General features: G+C 38.6%; 1 protein-coding gene across 5 annotated transcripts; it reads right to left on the bottom strand.

The window, feature by feature from the left end:
* Positions 1 to 1,260: 1,260 nt before the first annotated feature.
* On the bottom strand, positions 1,261 to 27,954 carry UPF3A (UPF3A regulator of nonsense mediated mRNA decay). 5 transcript variants are annotated; one of them, XM_083854763.1, is made up of 10 exons: positions 27,620 to 27,954; positions 25,297 to 25,403; positions 17,036 to 17,142; positions 15,005 to 15,103; positions 14,808 to 14,918; positions 11,345 to 11,400; positions 11,094 to 11,252; positions 9,080 to 9,240; positions 5,898 to 5,972; positions 1,262 to 2,793 (listed from the first exon to the last, which is right to left on the bottom strand). In XM_083854763.1, the coding sequence occupies exons 1-10, from the start codon at positions 27,836 to 27,838 to the stop codon at positions 2,448 to 2,450; spliced, it is 1,440 nt and encodes a 479-aa protein (XP_083710889.1). In that variant the 5' UTR covers positions 27,839 to 27,954; the 3' UTR covers positions 1,262 to 2,447. The 5 variants fall into 5 exon arrangements, with proteins under 5 accessions (XP_083710890.1, XP_083710889.1, XP_083710888.1 ...); XM_083854762.1 differs by having other exon boundaries at positions 2,500 to 2,793; positions 5,678 to 5,972; positions 27,620 to 27,912; XM_083854765.1 differs by having other exon boundaries at positions 2,596 to 2,793; positions 5,734 to 5,972.

Genomic DNA, 27,954 nt, shown 5'->3' with positions numbered 1-27,954 from the left:
ATGCTCAATTCCATCGGGCAGTCTTCAAGCATGGCTGCACAAGCTCCCATCCCGTCCTGATTCCTGTTTCCAGACGCACAGGCTGTCCTGATGGCACTGCCCGAGAAGACCATGAGCGCGGAGAGGGGAAGCTCAGCAATGGCCTTTTCTCTGTCGGCAGGAGGGGTAACACTGTAGCAGAGCCTGCAGGCAGCACTCCCAGGCACCCTGGGCTCCTGCTGTTCCTGGGGCTGCCTCGCTGCTCCTGTCTCTCCTGAGCTACATGTGGCAGGTGTGGTTGGCCATAGCAATGCTCACCTCTTGCTGATGGTGGCTGGTACTTCGTACTGCCCCTCTCAGATGTGGGAAGAATAGATACCTGCTACATAAGAGAGGTTGTCCCAAGGGCTCCTTGGGTGGCACTGCCAAGCCATCAGGCTCCTTGGGATGCAGCTCAGGCTGAAGCTGTGTGCAGATGCTGACTACTGTGCTCTCCACATTCAAATTTGAATGTCCTGAATATTCCTTCTATGTGAATACCTAAGTCAAAGGACAGGCTCTCTGCCCCTCTGGGCAGGAGGCTGCATTTACAAGAACACAACTATTTGTCAAAAGGCTGCAGGAATTTCTGTCTTGACCTGAATCTCCAGCTTGATCTGATGGACACAAGCATTTAAGCTCTGACAGTTTTTACTGAGATGAGGTTTGAATGAGAAGTCCCAAATGGCAAAATACTGCAAAATTACTTTGTTTAGTTAGTTCTCTATAATGTTCTCTATAATGCTGTCAAGATGTGCTCATAACCAAATAATTCGGGTGCAGGTGGAGGAGAAGCCTGAAAACCAAAACGTCAAACTCAAGTTGTGAGCATGTGCAAAATCACAGCTCCTTTGTGCCCTCCCCCAGTCACCACAGGGCATCCAAAAAGGTGGGAAATCCTTTTGAGCAGAACCTCATCTGGTGAAGATCCCAGCTCTGCCCAGCTCTACTGCAGAATTTCCCTGACAAGTTTCCTTGGATCAAGCCAGGACTTTTCACTGAGGGGAAACCTGCTCTCCCAGTGTTCAGGCCACCAAAACAAAATCCTTTCTCCTGCAGTCAGGATAAGCTTGGCAAATGAGATAAACTTTAATGGAGCTAAACCCAGATGATTCTCTAGCAGCAGTTTTATTAATCTTGAAGTAATTTTAGTTGGCAGCTGACTTACATAACCTGATACTGAAATTCTTCTCAACTGTATTTTTATCTGCTTCTGAAGCATGCAAAGCAGTATAATAGTATCTTACTTATTTTTTTCTGGAGTAATAGATGAAAAAATAGTACAGCATCACATCTCAAAATCATAGTCAAAATCTTTTTTGCTTTTATTCTATTTAATGCTTAATATCTCGAAAAAATACAATAAATAACTTTCAGTCTAGGACAATTAGATGTTATGCTTAATAATAAAATGTTCAGAGAGGATGTAAAAAATAAATTAATATCTTACTATTTAACTTCAGTGACAAAGCAGGTCTCAGTTTCAGACAACTGAGAAATTTTCAGCTATGAAAGATAAATGAAGATATCCTGCCCTTTCATAAACACGTCAATCATTGAAGCCAACAGAAGACACAAACACACACGCATGTGCCTGCCTTAGAGGGCAGAATTTGGCCTAGAGCTTACAAAATGGTAGTTTGCAATTGACATTCATGTACGTTAAATTTTTTAACAAATAAAACTGCAGAATGTTCATGTATCTTACATTTTCCAAATTCTGTTACTGCAATTTATATGAAACATTAGCATATAAAAAGTCATCACTTTACAACCACTTCTTTTTTTGTCCAAAAGTCAGTGTCAGAACAATAAAAAACAGCTAATTAATGAAAACCAGATTTATTGTTAATGTGCTGATGTTTGCATTAGCTGTCTTCTGTTTTAAGCACAAGGAATCTATTAAAACATAAAAGGCAAAAGTGGCTCAGAAAATGACAAACTCTCCAACAACATACTTGTAGCTTTACTAACACTTATCTGACACTATGGTTAATTGAAAACCAATGTAAACACCATGAGGTACAGATACCACTGGACATTCCTCACAACTGTGCAAACTGTGGGCCTCATCGTACAAACACCACTGGCTCCAGAGCTTTGTCCCTCCGCATCCGACTGCAACACCCTGCAGCAACCCCTGCCCCTGCCATTTGCAGGAGGGGTCCTTGGACCCTCATGTCATGCACTGAATACGTGTAAAGTGCCTCAGATTTCAAACTGATGCAAATTTACATTTCATTTCTTTAGACTCAAAAAGATGACATAGCTTCTGTAAAGTCTTATATAAATATTCCTTTAAAATTGTTAGAGGGTCTTCTATTTCAAGGCAAATCTAATAAAATATGTGAACTGCTTTTAAATTAGGCAAAGAGCGCTTGAACTGCTTTTTTTAAAAAAGCAACTATACTCCTTTGCTGTAAGATATTTTATATATCTCCAGTCACTCTTCCCTTTATTTTACAGAAAGTAAGAGGCAGATCTATTATTATTTTGTTGATACAATTGCCTGTGGAGTTCTGAAACAGCCCAATGGATTTTTTGTGATGACGCTGAATCTTAAATTCATTCCTTTTCACAAGTCTTTTCCCCCAGATTGTTTTATTCTGCTTCTTCAGTCTTTTCAGAACTAGCTCCAGCTGAATTATCTGCCTCATACTTTTTATCAAGAGCATCTTCAAAGGATTTCCCACTGCAGTCATAGGTTTTACTTGTAGGTCCCATATGTGTTCGGATGCGAGCTCCTGGCTGGTACAACTGCATGGCTGGACGATCCTAGAAGGAAGGAGAGATAATGGTTAACACCCTGAGAAACCCACGTGGGACACATATGTGGAATTTTAAAATTTTTAAATCTTATGAAGGAAGTCCATTTTGTGTTAAATTATTTCATGAGAACCAGGAAATATGGAGTGTAATGAAAATTGACTGGGTATTCAGTATCTACTATTCAATATGTATTGTTCATAACACTATTCTTGGGAGCCAAACATTTTGAATAAATGAAAAATGCTGTAAAAATTAAAGATTCTATGATACATTTGACATAAACAAGGAGAAATACTGCAGACAATTATCAAGCATGGTATTACAAGTAAAACAAAGGAAATGTTGCTACCTTCCCCAACATCAGCTGAGAAGAACAATAGCCTGTGCACTTGCAACTCTGCAGATGAATGTAAAATATTACATATAAGCATAAAAATCCAAGACAGACCAGAGGACAGCTCAGCAGGTAGCAGCTAGAAAATTATCCTCAAATGATCATCAATCATTACCCAATCATTACCAGGATTTAAACATGCAATGCACATTTGAATTATACACATCAAAATGAAATTGCACAGTTATTACTCCTTCATCTTGCCTTCCATACTGAGTATGAGAGCAGGGGAATTCATGCACTGATAATAAGCAAAGTACAATTTGAGCATGTGCAGGCTCCGTGAGTGACCCAATCACACACATGCTGCTCTGATCCTGAGATAATGGAAGGAGGAGCCAGTTTACACAGAAAAGACACCTCAAACCTGCAAACAGTGATGCTCTGTAGCTCTTCAGAGCATTCTTTTTTTAAATTTTATTAGTAAAACACACCAGTTAGAAACTCTGCTCAAGAGGTCTTTTCCTGGTAAGGGTATTTTACTTTCACATAATGTTATGGAGCATCTGAAAGCTCACCAGTACCTGAGCTTTTTGATCTCTCTTGTATTAAGTTTAGCACACAGCCTACTTAAAGACAGTGGTAGAGCACTGAAATTGTCCTACATCAAACTATACCAATTTTCAATTGCCTTCATAATTTGAAGTAATTCTGGATTTTTGTTCTTTCATTCTTTTTTTCTTATTCCCAATATGCATTTCCCCTTGTCTTTTCTTTTACCTTCATCTTTTTTGACCCACTTGTCTTTTTCCCATTCATGTTTTTCTCTTTATACCAGATGTCAAGATTCACTACTGAGCCTTATTACTAGATCATTCTAGTTAGTGCTTTGCAGTGTGGTATAAAATGCATAACACACCTTTCTATATCCCAAACAGCTGCATAAAAGTAAATCCTCTGACAAGCAGTGACCATTAGAAAGTTTATGATAAAGGGTCCAAATGACTTTTTGTACCACAGCCTCTGTAGCCTGTGGTGTGCATAAAAGTTATCACGTTACTTACACTGGAAATTTCCCATTTTCTATTTAATTCCTACAAACTTCAGGGAGAGGTTCCACCTCTGACTAAAAATTTGGGTTGGCATTGTCAATGCTATGCCTAAGTTGTAAAACTGAGCCCCTAATCTCACCTATGTGAAAAATACTCTAAGGAAAAGAGTCACCACACTGAAAAATACCTTACTGATGATGCTTAATTTTTTAGAGACTAAATCTAGCATTTTAGTCCTAAATATGGATTCAGCAAGCTACCAGAAGTATAAAAAAAAAAATAATCAGACAGCTTCTTAACACTTGCCAAAAAGGCCCCCAGGACCTATCATCCAGTTCCAAGGTTGGAGATTAATTTGACAGATTTCAAGAAGAGCACGGCAAGAATGAGAAATAAGTATTTTTCCCATCTTCCTGTTTCTGAACTAGCCATTTTTCTGTCCGTTCTACAGAAAAATGTAGAGCCACTGATGAGGAAAGTGGCTCATGTGTAAATGCAGATAAATCTTAGCCATCCTGACCAGCTGACCTCTGCAGAAAACAAACCTGGGGCACACCAGGCTTTCTTTGTTTGCACGAGATGACTTCCTTGACACGCACAGTGAGTCCACCTGAACTTGTTCCCTACACGCTCCACGCAGACTCACTCTGCATGTGACCAGTTTACTCTTGTCAGCCTCAGCCCACGGTACAGATCAGTCACTTGCTTTGAAAGAAGAGTTTCACATGCAGAATAAATTTCTACGCTAACAGTGTTTTGGTCATCTTTTGTGGAAAATGTAGGATCACGAGAGAATAGGGCTGACAAGGAGAGCCACATCGTGAAAAGACTCTGGCACATCTGTGAAATCAGCCAGCCTGAGGAAAATGATACTTTTCTCTCTGGAAGACAGTAAGGGACGCCTCTACTACACCCTGATACAGGCCCTGGTCACACTGGTCTCGCATCTGCTTTTCCCTGACAACAGCTATGAGGATAAATTTATCCTGATGAAATGACAGCTTTTTCATACCGGCAGGTATGTAATACTGAAGAATCCATACATTCACGCTCTCTGAATTAGCTATTTATTTAAATCCTTATTGCTCTACCGAGCAATACCTGGCAAATCCATAATATAATTATTTTATGAGAGAAATGGAAGCACATTTTTAAAAGATTAACATGCCACAGTTTTTAATTTCATTACAGATCAGAAGTGTAACCCTTTTTAATACACTTATAAAATGTAAGGCTTCCAAGAATAGTATTTGAAAAATGACAGAGTTGAAATGAAGACTGAAAGTATTCTATATATTGTGAATATGAATGAGCCTGGAACCTGAACTTATTTTAACTGCTGTTGTCCTTTGACAACAACCCAGAAAGAAATCTGGGTTTTACTGAAAATGAGATAAAGTATTCTTTTGAAAAAGCATCTTTATGCTGAATTTGCAGAAGTTAAAACCTGTGATCTTGAACCACATTTAACTAATGAAAGATTATCCTAAATGAATAAAAGAACCTTATTTCTTATGCGCTCCTTTTTGGATGCCATGTCATCACACTTGTCCTCTTTACCCAGTTTGTCTACTGCCTCCACAGTGAAGCTGTAGCTGTAGTTCCCTTTCTTTCCTCTGTCTTGATTGTATCCTTTCCCCCATTTCAGCTCTTCTTCATTCCTTCTCATAAACTTGTCAAACTCATAGTGAGTTCTATGCTTTCTGCCATCATCCAGTCGATACCTTTGTCTTTCAGGTTCTTTTTCTCGAAATCTTCTCTCCAAATCTCTTTGCTCTTTGTCACTATCATTTTGTGACCTATGAGTACGTATAAAAAGGAAGAAAATCCAAGCAATTAACAACAAAAAGGAGCTACAGAAAGATGCAAGTCAAAGCCCTCCTTTAACTTCCTAAGTGTGCAGCTAAGTTATATGGCAAGGCTGTTTTCTTCTCATTACACAGGGGTTATATGCTGAATGTCTCACCCATGTATGTCCAGCCCTTGGCCATGCATTCAGTTCAGAACAGCAGACAAAGCTTTACCAAGCTTCTGTGCAACTGTTGTGGAAAGCCCATTCTTCACCTTCTATCCCTCTTTGAAATCCTATCAATAGTTCCCCTATACCCTTCACATAAACACATTCGGCACTATTAGCTCTTGTAGCCTGGTGTTAAGGTGAGTCATGCATGTAAGCATTCCCTTGAACAGGAACATTCAGGATCTGAAGGAATTGTGCAGGTATCATGTATCAATTTCTAAATTTTATGTCTCTGTATAACAAAGATTATTTACTGACATCTTAACTTGCAGAAGACATTTGTGAAAATAAATACTTATGTTCCAGGCTTTTCTTTATTGTGTCTCCAAGTAATCCAGCCTGCCTTTGCATACTTTATTTCCAAAAAGACCATTACCTTACCACAACATGATATTTAATTTCTGCTATGCTGTAAATGGTTTATATTGTAAAGACTATTGGCAACATTTTGCTGCCTGTTTGATATTCACTCTTATTCACTTCATTGTTCCAGTTCAGCAAATGGGTGTTTCTCTCATATAGCAAAACTGCAAATAATGAAGGAAGATTACAAAATAGATTGAATTTCAAAAGGAACAAATACAGGCAGTTTGTTTTTATTATGGATGTATAAATATTTGAAATTGAAACAGTAAGTTACTTTTGATAGTCTCATATTTTGGGAAACTGGATAGAATCAGAGAGGATGGTGATTTTTTAATGGTGTAGTGATCAAATAGTGATATGCTTCTCATTAAGAATTATTTAATACAAATAAAAGTGTATCTATATATATAAAACTTTTTTTTTCATATAACAGAAATGTGAAAATTGTTAGCATCTGTCATGAACTTGGGCATTAGTGTGTTAGCATCTGCCATGAACTTGGGCATTAGTGGGGCAGCCAAAAGCAGGTCCCTTATCTCAGGAAGAGCTGAAAGTCAGAGCAGAACCTGAATGAGAGGTAAGTTATTCAGCATTTCGCCAGACTGAGCTTGTGTCAGCATAACACATTTACCAAGTAGAAGCAAAGTCCCAGCTGTCACAGACATCTGAACCACCACAATTACACTGATCCTGTACCTGTAGCATGGATGCATTTATATAAAATACTATGTTAGCTCCCAAGGGGTACGTGGCTGTAAATTGCTTTGTTTCATGTTTAATATGCTATTCCAGAACTAACTCCAAGTCTTAGCACGGTTCAGTGCATGACCTTCCAAAAACCTAAAAGATCCCCTCAATTTGTTGCTGTAGTATTTCCTGGTACTTGTCTCTTCCCTTGTCTGTTACTGTTGGGAAGGAAGTGCTGTGTTTGAGGGCAGGCAGGTAACAGGGATACAAACTCCTGTTCAAAGTGTGGTTAAAGTAGATTCCTAAAATTCAGTCACAGTGAACAGGCAGGCAAGAGTGAAATGGCAGGGTATAGGTAGAGTATAGGTAGAAGACAAAGTTACGCAGCCAGAGAAAGCAGAAATTAATGGAAGAACAGGGAATGGAACCATACCTTGTTTGGTGTAGTTTCAAATCTGTATTTGACCATGTGACTTATGAACCTACTGAGATTTTGATTTGTGGTAGGAAGCTATTGCTACCAAGCCGTTGACATGGTTTCAAACAGGCAATTCAGCCTCCTGCAGGTAGAGTTGGCAGTTACAGCTTATTACCAGTTTCTGAGTCAAAGTAGTTTCAACTTTAAATCTCAATCCAGCTGAAATTGCTCATAGCTTGTTACCTACCCACTCAAAACCAAGATGAAATCAGCACTTGGAAACACAAGGTAATGCCTACTGTAGCTGTGCAGCCAAATGGATTGTATTTTACATGAGCAAAATCTACATTAATGCCTTATTAAACTTACAGGATCAATAGTAAACAATGTTACGTGGCACCACCAAAAGTTTAATCCACAAAAAGCCAGGGAAGTAGTGGGGTCAGCATCCCTGGAGGTATTTAAAAATAAGATGTGGCACTTAAGGACACAGTTTATAGTGGTAGTTTGGCAGTGCTGGGTTAACAATTGGACTCAATAATCTTAAGGGTCCATTCCAACTTGAAAGATTCTGTGAGTAGCAAACAACTGATTTTGCCTCTGCAAGTGTTTCTGTTGAGCCTGTTCTGTTTCCTTTCTTGATGATCAACAACAAAGAAGTTGCTGAATATTTTCAATTTCAACAGGACATGGAAGTTTTCAGGAACATTCAGAACACACATATTTTTCTTAATTATTTATCTTACATATCTCATGGGTAAATCCCGCTTGGGATGGGACTCAGGTGTCAAAGGACAAGAAAGAGAACTAATAGCTGAAAACACTTGTAAGATAAGTAATTTTCAGGCTACAGTAGTAATAGAACTGAGCTATGCCTCTTGTTCCTACCATTGCAAATGTAACACAAAAGGCAGTGGGAGACAGCCTACTACATGTATGTATCTATCATAAGGCTTTCATTCACATCTTCACTATTTTGGCATTGTCCCACTAACCTAATATATTTATATGTTTATTACAGCCAACCCATATGTGAAGGAAAAGTATGGCATTGTGGCCAATTTAGTCTTTGACATGAGTAATGGAAGGGGAGCCTTACCTGAGTTCTTGATGGGGAACAGGTAAAATAACAACTAAATGACTTGAATGACCTGAATTTTCATGCAGAAATCCTTCCAGTCTGGGATTTCATAACATTTCACCAATAACAAATTGTATCCACTAATACTGCCACCAGATCAGTAAATTGCTATGGAATGCCTTTTACCAAAACAACAGGAAGAGATTTGTTCACACACAGAATGAAATTGGTACTTCGGTGACAGAACATCTTGTCAATGCACCACTTATATTTAAGCCTTGCAATGAAAGCATTTAAGATCTAAATTATAGACTAAAAGATAAATATTACTTACTTTTCCTTAAATTCTTTCAGTGAGCTCTCCATAGGTTTGGATTTTATACTTCCAGATCCAGGTGATTTATCCCATTTGCTTTCCTCAATGTCAGCTTCTTCACCTTTTTCTTTGTGCTTTTCACTGGCCAGTTCATCTCCTTTTTCAGGCTTCTTGAGAAGCTAAGAGATATTTGTTTATATTATGATGCAAAATTATTCTCCTCTATTTTACAGACATTTTAACAGGTGCTAAATATATTGGTAACCTGCTAAGATTGGAGATACCTTATTTACATGCTAGGAATGTATTTTACAAAGTATGAAATTTAAAGCTATTTTAAATGAGTGGCTTACATTTACTAAGGAGTGACAGTCATTAACAGGCATTCAACTGCACATTTTCAAGTATGCTGAAAATACTGGAGAAAGCACTTACCTATTCTTCTCAGAGCACTTACCTACTCTTCTCTCCTGGGTTATAAATATAAAGACATTATTATGGTCTATGGTTTCTTAGAAATCGTGTAACAGAACTCAATGTGATTGCCCATAAAATAAGAAGCAGAACCTCTACAATACTATGAAGAGTGTAGGATTAATACTTCACTCCTTGAATTATTATATATGTGTGTCACATGGATTACTTGGAATAGACAGGCATGTAGAAGTAGGTGCTTAGTACCTCCTGACACAGCTGCAGATGAGGAAAAACTTGTGATTTTCTCCTTGAAGATTAGGATTTTCAAGAAGTCTGTTCCTTTCACAGCAATCCACACAGGGTTTCAGCAGTGTATAGTATTACAGGCATAACCTTTATAAAAGGACCAACTGTCTCAAATTATTACCCTAATATATCAATTCTAGCCAGAACATCTGTCTTTCCATTCTACCATTTCATTTCTGAAATGAGCACAGGTTATTCTTCTCCAATATTTAAAACTTCTATAATGTTTCTCTCAGGCAATATTTTCCTTTTCTTTCAGAGACAGAAATATCTTTCAGGGTCATATCACCACAGATATGCCATAAATACTGGAGCTTTTTGGACAAGCAATTTTAGATAATATATTTTAAGGATCAAGTCCCTTCTCTTATTAACTTCTATTTTTTATGCCAAGATATGAAAAACACATAATTCAGCCTCAGAATTTACTATTTTTATACTTTTAGGTGAAGAAAACTGTTTTCCAAGAAGAAATGAGGAAAGATATCCACAGTTCTGTGGCTTCTCCCCACCACTAAATCTGAGTCAAGTCTGTGTATGCTTGCTTTATGCTACAGATTCTTATACCAAATCTCCTCTTCTAAACAGCCTATAAAGCCTTTCCAATAACACAAAATTTGGTTGATGAATAACTAGATGAGTAGTTTTATCTATGTAATTTTATACAAATAAGATGGTTTTATATGGTCTGACTTCATAGCACAAGATACACCCTCCTAAGTGATGTCATTAAAATCCCTTCAGATTGTTGAAAGGCAGGGCAACCTGAAATTAGCAAGACTTTGCTATAACTTGGCTAAGCATACAATTAAAATAGATCAGTTCTGAGCATAAACATAAATGTGTCTCTGCACATATGGCCAAATGAAGATTTGCATGACAAAAAGTGTTACAGCTATGTTTCACAGAAACACAGAATCACAGAATATTCTAAGTTAGAAGAGACCCGCAAGGATGATCAAATCCAAGTCTTAAGTGAATGACCCACATGGGGATCAAACCCACAATAATTTTCCAACAGGCTGGCACAGAACAATTTGGTTCTGTCAGGTAATGCTGACATAGAATGCAGCAGAGTTCTGTGAAGATATTTGATTTACCTGCTGTAATTGCACCAGCACATCATGGTAAGGCCATCAGTCACACTTTCAAACAGCACAGTCAAAGCCCTACATTACTGTCCCTTCCAGTCAAAACTGGTTTGGTGTCTCCACACTGTGCTGTTTTACACTAAATAAACATTGAGATACCAAAGAACTTCTGGATAACTTCAAAAGAAGAATAATCCTTGTTCATTGATCTCAGTTACCTTGATCCTTATTTCTTTTTCAGAAATCTTCTTTTGTTTTTCCACTTCTTTTCTTTTACGTCTTTCTTCTTCTCTGCGCTTCCTTTTCTCTTCCTCCCGCAAACGTTTCTTCTCCAATTCTCTCCGCCTTCGTTCTTCTCTTTTCTCTTCTCGTATTCTCTGAAGAGTTCAATAATGATTAATTGCAAATTGTCCAACAGAAAACCATATGAAATGTAAATGTGGAACTTCAGGCAAAAGTCTGAACGTACCTGCTTTTCTAATTTTCTATTTTTAATATATTCCAAAAGGGGTGTTGTTCTTCTAGCTAAAACACAAAAAATTTGTGATATAGTGTTCAACTTCTAAAATGTACTCATTTCTTTACTTTAGTATTAACCCCCTTTTTCTAGCTTTATCTGAAAGGGAGCTAAATCATTGATAAACCTATTTGTTTCATGTATTTTTGAAGGCATTCCCATCATTCTACTTTAGAAACACTTCACTGCTTTTTTGCTGTTAGCTTTAGAAGCAACAGAAATAATGTTGCACCATTATTTGATGTTTAATTAAAGATCATATCCTTTCAGCTCAAGATAATGGCTTTTCTCTCTTGCACATTGAATGGTTGTTTCACCGAAAAAATAGAGATGTGTTCAGACTCTATTCCTACGTTTTACTTTTGTACATCAAAACCCAGCTATATTGTTGTTCATATACAGCCCACATTACTGTAATCTCACATAGCACTTTTCAATCCCAGTTTTCAAAGTACATCATGAAGGAAACATTTTCAGTCTCATATAACATTTTCATTTACCTGACATTTAGTATTCACCTTTCCATGGGAAAACAGGAGGAATAAGAGATAAGCAGTTTGTCCCAGGTTACATAGCAAAGTATCAGCAGATCAAATAAAGCTCTGGCTTCCCAAATTCCTAATAAAAGGTCTTGTGTACTGGATCACACAGTCATTCTTTTATTACACAGCTGTCTCCATGCTCTGAAATCAAGTCACCTTGGTCTGAACCATTCCCAAATTCTACAAAAACTTGGAGAACATAATCAAATTCTTTATCATGTTTCTTATCAAATTCTTTATTCATGACTATCAGTCATGAATAAAGAACTCAGACTTCAATTCAGCCTGTACTTACAGCTGTGAGTAGTTACAACAGATTTTGTACGTTTTAGATGTCCCAAAATAGAAAATGTTTACTACTTGAAATTGCTCTACAGTTATGTATTGGATTCTCCCTCAAACCACAGAGAAACATTCCCTATTGAAATGCATGATAAAATTTGAAAGAAAAAAAAAATTAAAATGTTTTCAACAAATTTGAAATGACAACACCAAAATCTAAACACAATTCATATCCCAAAAACATTTAAACTTTTTTGCACTGAAGTTGGGTTATGCTAGGGGCAACCCATTCATTAATAACAGAACTTTGTTACACAGTTATGAATGGGAAGGCTGATAGGAGTCACTGTTTCTTTTTAGCAAGTATCAATGGTAGGAATCAACAACTAATGAAGACTGTCGATTCGATATTTTCCTCCCTCTATCCCTAGATTTTCCATGCCTCCCCATCCTCCCCACCTGTCCATAATTTTTGACAAGTTTTTAGATCCCCAGAGCCCCCTTCCAGTCCCTCAGATCTGAGTTTTGCTTCTCTCCCCTATTCCCTAAGTTCCCCTACCTGAGCAGTGGCTGCCTCTGGGCACCTTTATGTGCTGAAAGAGATCACAAATTGTAACTGGAAGGTCTGGGGAAAGGATAAGCTGCATTGAGAGTTCAGAACTTGACCCTAGTCATGACTAAGACTGTAGTGCAAGAGATTTAATGAGAAATTATAACTTGAAGTTCAAGGGAGAGGCAGTGTGATGAACACTACCAAAAGAGGAATGGAAAAAAACAATGTTTATCAAATTTGAATCTTACCCATCTTATTTATGGGCCTTCCTGCAAATACAAACCAAAAAGCATTTTCTTAAAATGTATAAGAATCATTAAAAGAAAATAAATTACCAAATTTTTTGGAAGAGCCATGTCAGCAAAACTTTACATTTCATCTTGCTGTCTACAAACCAACCAGAAAAAGATCTTATCTTCATCTTGCTACAGAGAAAATCTCTTTTACATCTCTCTGTCACACAGAAACTGAACAGTCAATGCATCTGGCATGATGCATAAAATGTTGGTTTGCAGTAACTTCACATGGAGAAATGCTGAACATGTGAGCCTTGATTCTGCCAGCAAAGTCTTGGGCACAACCTTCACTGACATCAGGAGGGGTAACACTTTTGAGACTGGACACACAGCTAAACCCTTACATAATTTTGCTATAAACATGCTACCTGCTGAAGAAATCTTTGGTTGTGTATTGATAGCAATGGCCACAGCTTTGAATGGCAGGCAAAATAAAGCAACTAGTTTGATTTACTCTGATTTAACAGAAATGAAACACTAAAGATCTTAATGTAAAGCTCCGTTCAGTTAATATTGCTACTCAGAAATCTGCAACTCTCAAGATTAATCATCTTCACTTATAGAATATTTTTAAGTTAATAAATCTTCTTGAAACTGTAAACCTTTTGTAAATTGCAAACTTACTAAAATTTTTTTACTGCCTTTACTCTACTGTCAAATACCATGGAAGATTTGAGGTAAATAAAAATTACTGGGTGACTTCCCCATTTAAAACAGCAACAAACAAGTTTTATTGATAACAGTTATCTAAATGTCTATTTCCATTTCCTCTAAACTATCAGAGTTCCAAACCTCTCCAGTCACCTCTCAAACAGCACTTAACAAGTGACAGGAAAAGGGAAATGGCCTCAAGATGCAACTGAGCAGGTTTATATTGGATACTAAGAAAAATTTCTTCACAAAAGATTATCAAGCACTGAAACAGGCTGCCCAAGGAAATGGTGGAGTTGCTGTCCCCAGAGGTATTTAAAAGACATGCAGTTGTGGCATTTGAGGGCATGGTTAGTGGTGGACTTGGCACTGTTGAGTTAATGGTTGTACTTGATGTTCTTGAACAGCAAGTTTCCAACCTAAATGATTCTATGATTCTAATCAAAGGAGGTGGCCACTTTTTCACTGTAAAGAAATAACAGCAAAGGTCAATTTTATTTCCTACTCAATTGTCACACCTAAGGAAACACTAAGTGTTCTACATGTTATCACTTGAAGATACATCAAGATTCCATGTCATCCTAAAAACTGCATACTAGCACTGAAGATTTCAGTGCTCACCTTATTTAAATTCCCCCCAGGATTGTGAAGTCATGCTGCATGCATACAGAAAACAAGTTGTTGCCTCACTTTCAGAGTTTTTCCAGAATCTTGACCGTGAGAACAGAGAGAGATCATTTCATGTTTCTTAATAAAAGCAGCTAATATGAGGGATCAGTGGTTAAATATTCGGCTATTTTGTATTTTAAAAATAAATCTTCCATCTACTAGTACGTCTGGAAGTAATCAGAATTTCTAAGGGTCTATTTCTGAAGCCAGTGTGTGTGCATGCAAAAGTTCAAGTGAAGCCAAGTGATTTCATGCATAGAGACTTAAAGGTTTCTGCTACTACTTGCCTGGAAAACAAATATTTAACTGTGGTATTATAATTCTGGTAGACTGAACAGGTCAGGTCTTGCAGGTAATATCATAAAGATATAAAAGTAAGATATTGAATATTCTCAATAATAAGAAAAATCAAGAAAACAGACCAATGAGTTCCCTTGTTTTGGCCTCAATCTCTCCCAAAAGAATCTCAGGATTGGCACAGATCTTCTCTTCATCAGCACAATAATTCTCTAAAAATTTCCTATATTCTGGATCTGTGAAGAAAAAAATTTGAATTATGTTAACACTTTGCAATGCATAACAGAAATTTTCCATTGTAATGTCAAGAAAAGATGTTTACCATCTTCAATGCTCCCAGCTTTGGCATCTTTCTTCTTCAGCTTCTTTTTTGAAATCTTCTGGAATGGAGCAAACTCAACCACTGCAGGATATTCCAAACCTTAAAAGAAATTAATTCTTAATTTTTTGAGGGGCAAAAACATTCCCTACATTCAAGTAAGATTTTCAAAACTCAAACATGTGTTGGGAAGTCTTACATGAAAATAAAAGTAAATGTTTCTACAATTCACTCCTAAACTTGTAATGAAAACATGTAGAGGTTAAAAAAAAACAAACCACACCAACTTTTATTTGGGTATGCTGACAAGACTGAAAATGAGGATGACTACTGTTGCAAAATAAAATTCTTGCATTATTATTTATAGTTCCCTTTTAATTATTCACAGACATTGATTACAAAAATCTATCACAAAATCTCAGTCTGACAATAAGCACTATTGGGAAATCAATCTAACTGTTGAGTTGCTTTTGTAAGGCTTTGTTGCCTAAAAGTCTAAAAAAAAAAAAAAAAAGTTGAGTAATATGTAATAAAATAAGAAGGCATCTCTTTTCAGAATTACAACTGAAAACTCAGCACACAGAATTGTGTGAAACTTCTCTATTTACGATGGACTGTGCAACTCCCCCTGTGTTTACTGGCAGGGATTCTTTGATTTGAGTTGTGCCTTAAACAATGGCTTCTTCTTTGGATTGGAGCCAGAACTGTGTGTGGGGTTTGAATTTCACTTCGTTTCCACCTGCAGCAGGTTCAAGATTACACTTCGCTCAAGTCCATGGAAAACTGGTCTTCAGTCTGCCAGAACATTTGTTGACCTTACTGAACCTGCTAATCCTTGTTTCAGTTTTAGACTCATAATTCAGACTACCACAAGCCTCGCCATAGAGCAATTCAGAACAAACCTTGTGCTCTTTAACTATACAAGCAATCACGTCAAACTGGCCAACTGTGTCCAAGCTCAGCTTTACAGAGTATTCTGGCTTCAACCCAGCATAATATTGAAGAACGTGCTGAATTTAGGCAAAGTCAAGTCTTAGCAGAATCATAAAGATAACTTCTTTCTAGTTTTAATCTTAAAACACCAAGAATTTTAAATCTGGGAAATGCACACTGCTAGGAATGTGTTGTTCTTCATCTCTACAAAAATCATCCAAATCTGAGGGATATTAAAAGCAAATAAAACATCTCAGGTAGGAAATGCTGAAGAGAAATTCAGGAGTTCGACAGCTTCTTTAGAGTTCCATTTCTAGTAAAGAGTGGTCAGGATGATTTTCACAGGACCTCTACAACACTGAGTGTACAGAACAGAAAATGTCTGTACAAGAAAGCCACAAATCTATGTCTATTTTACATAACCTATGCTATTTTTTACAGAAGGTATGCCCAAATGAAGCAAGGAACTGCTGAAGTTTTGCTAAAACACTTCTTATTAATGGCAGTTTCATACTTCTGCAGGAGTCGTGAATTTATCCACACCTCTATTACAGACTTTTTCTTTTGTTGGACAAACATTTGCAGACTGAACATTTTAAAACTGGCAATCAATTTTATCATTCTTATTCTCAGAACTCAACTCAAGATGTCTGCAAAGGCCCTAAAAATTCAATCTTTACATGTCTCAAAAGTGGGCAACCAAAATGTTGAAGGCTTCATCTTGCTTTTTCCAAAGCAAGTAAGTGGCAGAACTTTATCTCAAAAACACTGAAGATGTAAAAAACCATATTCATGTGTTCAGTTACTACTGTAATGAATTGTGAAGTTTGCATAAGGTAATTTTCTTAGTATGATCTTGCTAGTGCATTGTCTAAAGTACAAGAATGCACATAAAGCACGCACACCACACAGACAAGCAAGACTGCATGGACAAATATATTTTGCACTTTATTATACTTTAAGTGATAAATGTTAGCTTATTTTTATGTAATTATCTGCATAGTGAGGAAATAATGGCATAACTAGCAAAAAGGAAGCAAACTGATGTTCTGAAATGGTATATGTATATATATACATTTAATATCTTACAAATAGTCCAACCTTTATTATCAATGAAGACATAGCCATCAAAGCGATCTCTAAAAAGAAGGATGTCCTCAGGATTTCTAAAGTTAATGTATGCTCTTGAGTAGAGATGAGGATAAAGGCTGCAACAAGAAACAATTTTATTTTCTGTTACTTACTATTTTTTTCAGGGCTAGGGAAAACATAAAACTAGAAGGAACACATTGTACTTCTCATCTTCTTTAAGAAACTGCTACCTTAAGCAGCCTTTACATTTACATATCTAATTATATATATGATAAAAACTAACAGAACATCAGAGTTCTGTATGCAAATGTGAAATTTATTCTGAACTTACACAAATATTTCCAGTTTATTTTGTCCCCCTAAATTGCAGAATATATATTTCCAATTGTGCAATATCAAAACTTTAATATTTCCCAATTTAAGAGCTATGAATAACAGCAGTGCTTTTGGGGAACTTCTTGGGCATACTAAGAAAAATTGTTTGTCACTGAAACAGAAAAGGTTAAGTAAAAGTCTGCAGTGAAGTGGCAGCTTCCAGGCTGTCACTGTATTTAAATAGATTTCAACCTTTAGGAAAGAATAAAAAATCTAATAGTTGGCAATATAATCCACTGAATTACACACAAATAAATAAACTCCATTGGACATCCATGTGTTATCAATGTACATGCAATATCTAGCTATGACCAACAGCTGTTGTGAATATCCAAAGCATTTCTAGCAAAAGAAACAGGTACTTAAAATAATTCTGATTCTTCAAGAATTTATTGGCATAGAGTGGGCTCCATGGGTAAATGTTTAGTGTGCCTGATAAAAACATCAGGGCTGGCACACCACAACCATGATGAAACTGAGGTAATTTAATGAATTAGAACCCATCAGCTAAGTTATTGTGAGTCATGGCATGTACATGCTTTAAATTCCTGTAGCTGTTTGTCTTAAACCGACTTAATGATCACTACATACTACATCAGGTTTTTGAACAAATCTTAACACAAGCCCGTATCTTTAAAATATCTATGTTCATAATTCCATTGTCAATTGTGGCCTGTCTTCAGACCAACTCACTGCTGGCACCAGGAGACAAGAAACACACACAGCTGCAACTGTATTTCAATCCCATAAATCTTTCAAAATCAGATTTCACAATGAGTGAGAAAGAGCAAAAATATGGATTGGATCACATGATCCATGCATGTGGCAGCTCAAACTAACACTGCTCCCCAGTAATTTTTTTCTTTTAAAAATATGTCTCCATATGGATTCCACTTACAGTGTTAGGAGGAGACCATAAAGAGCAGTGCTGTCAATAACCAATGGTTTTGTATACCCATCAATTTCATGTTTGATCCTGTAGCCAGAAGAAATGTTAAAAAACCAAAACAACCTAGAGGGTTTTTTTCATTTAGATGCTCTGCAAATACCAGCTCTTAAGTGTTTCTACAGCTTGAAGAGGATAAACTACTTCCAAGGAAGAGGGGAAGAGCTATTTTATCCATACATACCCAGTACATTTTGACATTCTAGGACAGGAACATCATTGCATGAACGCTAAGTGGGTAACTGTAAAAATGCCTGCTAGGGCATGGCCAGGGCTGAAAGATGCTATAGCATGGCTGTAGAATTACCACCAAGATGCAAAGCAGATCTAAAAAGATTTCTTCTCATCAATTTCAAAGAAGACAAAGCTTAACACTTTTCATAATTACACAGCGTTAAAAGATGTATTTTAAAATGTGTAAGTAAAGGAGGGAATTTTATTGTGGCAATCTATAGCTGTACTGGAAGCAATGTCTCTGCGCTGCCTAATGGCTACAACAGTAAAAAAGTCTCAGATAATGGGTACTCCCATGAAGAAGGAAACTTCCTTCTCTGTCATATCAACAGCACTATTCTTATGTTTCATGTGCTTTTAAATTAAATGAGGCCTGACATTAGACTGATATGATTGTATACTTGAAGTGCTAAATATTCATCAGACAAAACCAGGAATCTTGAGGAAACATTATTTTTCATTCCAGTTATTATTATCTGAGATTGAGGAACTGAGTTTTAGTTCCCAGTCTAAATAACTACTTCACTGTTCTTTCCATCTTCAGCTTCTGTAAAATACTAAAACTTTCTGTGGATTAAGGACTGTTACTTGGACAAGGGTCCACTCCTACATTTTTGTGGCACTTCTCTGCCTCAGTGCACAGCAAGCAGCTTCATCATACAGTTGGATTTTTTTTCCTGTAGGAACTTAGAACCGTACAGTTGGACACACTGTGAAACAGAACTGAAAATACAAAGGCTTGCTCGTTCCTTGTTTCCTTTTGCTGGTATATCAATGCCATCTCTTTCACCTGCTTTGGCAGCATAATCTTTTCCTGGTACATAATATTTTTCTAGCTTTTTCAGCTTTAACAGAATGAGTATCTTTCAAAGCTGAGGAACATTTAATATGGTTATTATGCACTTTTTAGTAAGAAAGAACTGAGTCTGCATAAACAGGAGTCTGGAAAATAGAGATTTAGAATTTACATTGCAAGTAAGGGATCTAAGGCTGTTGCTATACATTACTAACATCTTCAAGAACTTCACATACAACAGCAGAAACATACCATATAAAAGCATGGTTGAGCACAGCAAGATATTGATGTGCAGCACAATTACACAGCACTGTCTGTCCATTACTGTTGCTATGTATCAGGGTAGAAGGTTGCAGCAACAGAGCTCTGACAATGCTTAGCTGTTTTAAGTTCCTTCTCTCATGGAGCCACTTCTACAAGAGTTGGTTCTCATATACATGTGTGTTAGCTATCAGAATGCCTAGTGCACAAAACCCACCTGAGTGTTTCAAACCCTTGTCTTAGGTTTCTTACCCAGCAAAGTGTGCAGTGTGCCTAAGAGTGAGCAAAACCAACACTCTAGGTGGGAAGCTAACTAAACCTAGCAAATTCAAAATACTTAGCACTGGCTTGCATATATATCACTTCTACTCTAGGTTTCAGACACCTGACTTCCAGCAGCTACTCCTCACCCTGGATTATGTCTTTACCTATCCATTCAGAACTCGGCAGCATGGTCATGCAGCAAAGAATGCACAGGGCTACAGGCACTCTGAGGCTAACAACCCTACTAGGAAGAAAGTCTTGCTTGATTTTTGTACTTAGTATTTAGCAGTTACTGGCTAAAATACTCTTTATTGTTTCTGATTTTGTCTTCCAGCTGAGTCCTATGGAAGGACCAGTGAACTCTGTATGTCTCCTTTTTTTAAGTATCTACCACCACCACAGATTTAATTCAGGATCTGAAATTCAATTTTATCATCAGAGAGCTGGTTCCATTTTGCCATATGTTTCCTGTCTATAATGCTGCTTTCCATACGTATAATGTCTTGGACAGATGCACTGCACATGTCGGCACTTGAAGCAATCTCTATGGAAATAACCCAGATGAGTCTGAGTGTACATATTTATTCATTCCAACAGTTTCTTCTTTTTTCTGCTCTGCATTCAAAGGTATTCAATCTTTCAGGGTACATTTATTTCTGTAACACTTAGTCTATCATCTCTTTAAGTCCCTATTTTTCTAGCAACTTTAATAACAAACACATTCTAAATGTTTACTTCTTCTACAAAGTATCTTTTAACACAATTGTGTAAAAAGACTGATTTACAGGAATGCAATTTCAAATAGCTATTTACAGTCTACACAGCAACATATAAACTATAATAAAACCAGCAATCTCATCTTGGTAAAGTACTTATCAACTTATGAATCATGGTGGGAATTTATAAAATATATACTTATATGTATATAGAGCTCTACAACTAAATTTTGGAGTCAAAAAACTCCTCCACCCATTCATAAAGTAATTGATAACTCATCATCAACATTGTCATGTCAAGCTAAAATCCCCTGGCCTTGATCCTTGTCATCTTCTGTGGTCATTCACATAATGGGTGGAACCGTCACTATTTCAAATAATTTTAGTCTTTCCTTTAATAGCTACAAATGAGCAATTTGCCTGTGAGAAAAAGCAGAAACACTAGAGTTGTGTCAATCAAAGGCTGTCAATTATTTCACCCAGAACACAGTAGTGGTGGTTCCCTTGAAACACTAAAGGCACTGCCCCTTCAGTGCTGCAGGTCCTGGGTGCAAACTAACATCCTACAGTGTTAATGCTATTTACCTACAATAATCCCGGACACAAAATTGGGAAGAAGTAATGGAGGGAAAAGGAAGAGTGCTCTTTGGAAGAGCTTCATCATTCTCTGTGACCCATGGCATGGCACTGACTATTTGAACTGCTTTCATGCCAGGCAAAGCCTGTGTTCAGATTTCTCTCCTTTCATAACCCCACAACACTATCAACAATTCCCAGCACTCAGTGCCGGTCCAGAGAGATTAACCAAACCGTGAAGGGCCAGAGATCAATTACTTGACTTGGTTCGTCAAATCTTTGGAACAGGCTCAGGAACCTTTACAAACAGAAAAAAAAGAAAAAAAAAATCTGGAGAAAATAGTTAATATTTGAAGTCTGAGTATACAACAGTCAGTCAAGAAGGTAGAGTCTTTATTACCCATAAACAGTGTTTTGTTTGCATTTTGTTGTCAATATGCAAGAGAAAATAAATGTAATGCAGTGAATCAGATGATTTTGAAAAATGAACGAAACACAAATCACTTTCTGAAATGACTTTACTGAAATGGATGTAACTGAAAAAGTGAAAATTACATTAATCACACGAAATTTGTACAGGTTTTATAGCTTGCCTATAATAGTATATTGTAAATTTAAATGTAACATTTAAGGATATTACAAATATTACAAAAAAAGAGAAACTGGATTTGATATGCATATTGTTGTTTGTTTTGTCCTCTAGGATGAATTATCTTGGAAATAAAATGTAGAAACAGCTACAGTTAGACCTCTCTAGTGGTCTAGACCAAAAATGCCCTTACCAACAGCAACTAACAGAGAATGCCAAGAGAAAGTTTATTAAAAAGGGGAAAATGTACAAATAATTCACCCAGTTCATAACTGCAATATCTGCAGTCTAGGGACTTTGTAATACCAAACCTGTACCTTGTGTTTAATAGGTTTTCATAGATTAAATACTTGTCTAAATAAGTATCTGTCTAACTGCTCCTGAATCATTTCCAACATCCATCATTTGTGGCATGAATTTCTGACAAGTTCTAAAATCTGAACGAGCTTATAGAAACTTCTGTGATGTAGGTACACAGGACGTGATTAAATTGAGATGTTACAGCTCTTAAGGAAACTTGTCTGCTTCTGTATCAAAGCATCTCTGTGCCCCTTTCCCTTTCCAACAAACAGATCCTTTTCACTGAGCAGCTTCTTCAAATCCTTCTCATTGGGTGACATGGTATTTCTTTTCATCTTCACATGTTTTTGTTATCACTGAATTCTCTGGATTGATTGCCACTATGCACCTGGTACAGGATCTAGAATAAAGCTAGTCAGTGAAGACAGAGAAAACATGCCCACCTTGTCCTGTAGCTTTTCCTGCTGGCTGGGATGACATGAAGACACATGCACAGAGTTTGCTGAAATCTTGTGAACTGTCCATAACATGACAGACTATGGCAATACAATGCTTTATACTCAAAAAGTGTTCTCTGCTGGGTAAGAGAAGACTGATATTACCTTTGATTAAAATTTTACTTTCTGAAAGTTTATTGTTCATTCCTGAGTGGGTAATGTAAAGAGACTCATAAAAATATATACATGGGTATGTGCCAGCATTTGAACAAAGGAGACAAAATAGGCAAGGTGATCTCGAGTCAGTCAAAAGACAAATAATCAGCCAAGCCAACACTGCAGAACAGCAGCAAAATGCCAGTGTAAGTTGTGTAGTTTGCTGAAAGAAGCTATAGTCATACAAACCTGGTCAAGATAAACTCATTCTGAAAAAATCTATCTTTTGTCTGAAAACACATTTTTTGAAAAGCAGGATGAAGAAAAAAAGGAGCAAGTGCAAAACATTTCATTCTGAAAAATTCAAACTCAAATGATTTTTTGGTGAGTTTAGATTTGTGAAGGCACAAGAGAATAACATGACAAATACCAGCGTGAGAGAAAAAACAGTATCCTTCATTGGTAACCTGCCACAGATGCAATTAAATGAGTGAACAACAAGATTTTTGGGTAATCCAAATTTCATCACACAGGAGAGAAAATGAAACTTTATATAGGCAACTGCTGTCAGTGCCTTCTCTTTTCTAACAGGCAGACTCCCAAAATTCTTATGCAAACTTTTTTTGAAAATTAAAATTGGAATTTTTAAAATTGTTAATTGGTATTTGTGCATCTAAACATAGAGAGAACTGACTTTTCTTCAGAGTTTGCCTTTGGCATTTTCCCCTTACCAAATGAATAGCTGGGACAGAAGCCTTAAAGAAGCCCATTTGGAAACAGAGATGACAAAGTTCAGAAGAGCAATGTAAGGTACTACCAAGACTGACAATCACAATAAATTCTCTTCTTTCCTCACTTCACATCCTTTGTGCTCTTAACAGAAAAGCTGAAGCACCGACTATTTTGTTGCTACAGTTATGTGCAACTACCTAGGTCAGAAACTGTCATAATTTCTCTAAATAAACATTTATTTCTTCTTGATTGTGAAACTGACTCTGAGAGAACCCTTAACTTTGAAATATGGTCAGCAATATATAGCTGGGATCCCTCTGTAGGCAGTGGAAAGAATCTCGAGCCAGTGATTCACCACACAGTAAGATATGACAAGGTGGATCATATACTTTACTTTTTCAGAACACGTGAAGATTGAGCATACGTTGTGTTTTGTTTCTCTTCAGGAAACTAATTTATTCAAAAGGGAATTGCATTTTACCACTGTGATACTGAGTAAATTACGTAACTATACCAGGAATTCTGATTTAATTTAAATCAACCAGTATTTCTTCTTTTGTAATTTTGCATGAGAAAAAACCGAATAAAACCAGATGATTTTAAAAATTATATGCAGAAGAAAGTAAACTCAAATGGAACTCATGAAAACATTCTGTGATTGTTTGCCCCAGACTGAATCTTACAGCCAATTAAGCAGGCTGTTACAATGAAGATTAAAAGAAACATCAGGGTTTCAAACTACATTATGCCCTATTCATATTTTAAAACATTCCATTTTAAAATTTCCAGTGTAAAAGAAAAGGGCAGGAATGCCATTGCCTCTGCATATGTAGACAGCTTTCAGAAATATTTTAAATAGTAGACTGAACTGTTAAGAGACAATGACTCAAAACATTCCTCATTTGTGAAGATGCCCCGGTGCTTGGTTGAGATGCAGTAGGTGAACCTTTAGCTGTGTAATGGCTAAACCGCTGATCTGATAAGGCACAGGGTGAATGATGGGCTGTGAGTGAGACAGGAGCTGGATCCTGTGCAGAGGATTGTGCCCCTTGTCATGCTAAGTTGGGCCTCCTTGCACAAACCACTTGGCTGTGGGGCTCCCCATCCCTCCCCCGGGGAAATGCCTGGCAGTTCTTGTATGATCTGAGAGTATTTATCTATGCTGATGGGACATAACAGGGCACAATTGACTCAACTGTGCTGGGCAGCTGGGTAGTCTTAGAAGGTGTCCCCTGATCCACATTTTACATCAAGCTCCTCACTGCAGTGGGGTGGGATTTATATTCACCTCAACCTGAGTGCATATAGACCCAAGAGATGGCATGTTCCACCATCTTCTCCCCACCATTTATTCAGGACTTCCCACTCCACTCCTCCTACCAAATCTGCATCCAAGATTGCACAGCAACCAAGTCTTACTGCAGGACCTACGGGTGCTGAGATCCTCACACTCTTGTACTTTGTTTTCTTTCTTTTGTGCTTCACACTCTTGCTCTTTCTTTCTTTCTTTCTTTCTCCTTCTTTCTTTCTCCTTGTGTGTCCTTGTATAATGTTGTTGGACTATCATACTGCAATGCTTTCATGTTTTATTAATATAGATAATAGCCACCAAAACAGCTCCATAACTGTTTTCCTTGGCAACCAACTTGTTCTGTAATAAACCCTACACTGTTTATTTACAAATACTGATCATTCAGTGTCATTTCACACCAATGTGCCCCGAGAGATCTAGTAACACAAACCTGGGTTATCCCTACCTTCTGATGTGGGCCATAACAGTAACTAAACAAAAATAAGAAAAAGAGGAAAACCATGTGATTTGGAATGTCCCAAATACCTTGATTAGGTTTTCAGCACCTGAAAACCTACAGAAACAGCTCATCCTCACCTTGGATCAGCAGTGCAAAACTCAAAATAATCATGGGCAGGTAGAGGATGCAGCTGTTCCTCCAGTTGCTCTTTGGTGAGACAAGGAGGAAGCCTTCGAATAACCACCTGCATATATAAAAAAGAAATGGAGATTTATATTTGATCTAAATACTGTAGAAACAGAAGGCACAAATTCCCTGACTCAGTTTCTGCAATTGTTTTAAAACTGTAGGATAAGTGACATATTCTGATGAACAGCCTGAGAACCATTGCAACTTAATCATCAACAACCTAATAGATATTGATTACATTAAAAAATAAAGTATATCTAAAAAATGATTTAAACTAGCTTTTAAGTCTTGTTACAGCAGTATTTTAGTGTAATAGGTGGCTGTGTTCAATTGCTCCTGGCAGGGGTTTTTCAGGGCAGTCTCTGAGAGGATGCTGGGGGCTGCCAGTGCTGAGTGCATCCAGCTCCAATGGATCCACCCCAGGACACAGCTGAGCCCCTTAAGCCAAGACGGAGGTGACTGTGGGAAAGGTATTTCAGAATAGATAGGAAAGGTAGCACAGCAGTGGTGAGACAGAGGAGTAAAGGTGGGGCAACAAACTGTAAGACACAGCCCTGCAGACAAAAAGGAGAGGAGGGAAAGAGGTGCTCCAAGTGCCAAATTAGAGTTCCTTGAAGGAGATCACGGTGAGACACACTGTTCCCCCACATGCCATGAAGGAGCACAGTGGAGCAGACTTCCACCTGCAGCCCATGAGGGACCCCATGCCACCAAAACTGGAGATGCCCTGAAGGGTTCTGCAGCCTGTGCAGAGAAGCCCACACTAAATCAGGTTTATCCTGAAGGCCTGCAGCCCATGAAGGAGACTGATGCTGCAGCAGGTCATGAACAACTGCAGCATGTGGGAAGGACACTCCTGCAGCACTTCATGAAGGACTGTATTCTGTTGTGTCCCACATCACGTCCCCCATGCCAGAGGAGAGAAGGAGTGTGAGGGAGAAGGAGCAGCAGAGAGGATTGGTTATGTCCTGTCTGCAACCCCCATTCCTCATCCTTCTGCAGTGCTTCCAAGCAGAGGAGGTTGAGCTTGGGAAGGAAGAGGGGAGGTGGGATGGTGTTTTAGTTGCAATCTTTTTTTGTCAACAGCTTTCTCTAATTTTTAATTAGCCATTTAAGTAAATTAATTCTCTCCACGTTAGAACCATACTGTATCCTGGTTAGAAGGGACCCACAAGGATCACTGAATTCCCACTCCTGGCCCTGCCCCAAGACTCACAGCACGTGCCAGAGAGCATGGGCCAAATGCTCCTTGAACTCTGTCAGGCTTAGCGCTGACCATTTTCCCCGGGAGCCTGTCCCAGTGCCCAACCACCCTCTGGGTGAAGAACCCTTTCCTCAAGGCATCCTAAACCTCCCCAGACACAGCTTCCTGCCATTCCTTTGCATCCTGCCACTGGCCACCACAGAGGAAGTATCAGTGCCTGCCCCTCCGTTTTCCTTTGTGAGGAAGCTGTAAGAAGCTGCTATGAGGTACTACCTCGGCTGTGCCTGTTTTTCCTGTGATGACACTTCGTTTTTTCCATCATACCTTATTCTTGGGTCTTGCTGAGAGAGGAGTGCGAAAGCACCTGGCTGGAGGTCAGCCCCCCAGAGTCAACCCACCACACCCAAATACTAAACTGCCCAATAATAAAGGCTGGGAAACGGTGTAGAAACCTCTGGCTGAATGATACTAGCACACAAAGCAGTAAAATGGCCATCAAGCTTCAGGCAATCTGTTTTAATTTCTGAGTACTTAGATATCTGAATTTAACTTTACTGAGCTCGGAGTTAAAGGCATTTTCAGTGCTTCAGGTTTCCAATTAAAGAACCCCAGGAATAAATCAAATCTCACAGTACTCAAAGACTGACAGAACTGTCAGGGCTGGAACCCCTTGCCAAGGCACGGTGACAGGAGGTGCCACAGGAACACGTCCAGGGGCGTTCTGAATGTCTCCAGACAGGGAGACTCCGACATCCCTGGACAACCTGTTACAGCCTGCAAGCATTATCTGAAAAGCGCTCGAATAAAGAGGGAAGAGAGAGATGTGCTCCTGCCCTTGACAAAAGCTGATCTGCACAGCAATAGCCAGCCTTGACTTCACAATTAAAGGTGAAACGATTTCCAGCGCTGACGCTGGGGGTCCCCCAGTACTCCAGGGAATGAACACCCTCATTCTGCAGATGAAGAAGAGGTTATAAACACCCGAACCTGCTGAGACCAGGCTCGGTCAGTCTCCTCACCGCAGCCTCCCTCCCCTCCTCTCCCACCCCCGCGCCGCGCCCCCTCACTTTGCTCAGCGCCGTTTTCTTCTCCTCCCGCTGCTTCCCCGGCGCCGGGTTAAGCGGCGGCGGCAGCGGGGACGGCGGGGAAGGCGGCGGCGCCGGGTTCGGCAGAGCGTCCGTGTCGCGGCGCGGCGACTCCTGCGGCAGCGGGGCGTCCATGGGCCGCGGGTGGCGGCCGCCTCGGCCCGGCCCCGGCCCTGCCTCCCGCCCCCGCCCCGAGCGCATGGAGCGCCGCGCCCGCAGCGCGCGGAAACCTCGCGAGAACGGCCGCGGGGGGCGGGATCGCGCGGAGCCCCGGCGGGAAGCGGTGCCTCCGGTCGCGTCCTCCGTTCTGGAGCTCC

The sequence above is a fragment of the Zosterops lateralis genome, assembly GCF_965231275.1.
Source record: "Zosterops lateralis genome assembly, chromosome: 2".
NCBI classification, from domain to species: domain Eukaryota; kingdom Metazoa; phylum Chordata; class Aves; order Passeriformes; family Zosteropidae; genus Zosterops; species Zosterops lateralis.
Note: the sequence above shows the minus strand (reverse complement) of the source record. Positions and strands in the feature narration are given on the sequence as shown.

What these genes read in the sequence shown, in the direction of transcription:
- UPF3A (XM_083854762.1), bottom strand. Translation starts at nt 27,838, where the DNA reads ATGCGCTCGGGGCGGGGGCGGGAGGCAGGGCCGGGGCCGGGCCGAGGC. An exon ending in TTTTGCACTGCTGATCCAAG is followed by an intron (nt 17,143 to 25,296) that starts GTGAGGATGAGC and finishes TTCTTGTTGCAG; the next exon opens with CCTTTATCCTCATCTCTACT. An exon ending in CAAAACAAGGGAACTCATTG is followed by an intron (nt 11,401 to 14,807) that starts GTCTGTTTTCTT and finishes TTTGTGTTTTAG; the next exon opens with CTAGAAGAACAACACCCCTT.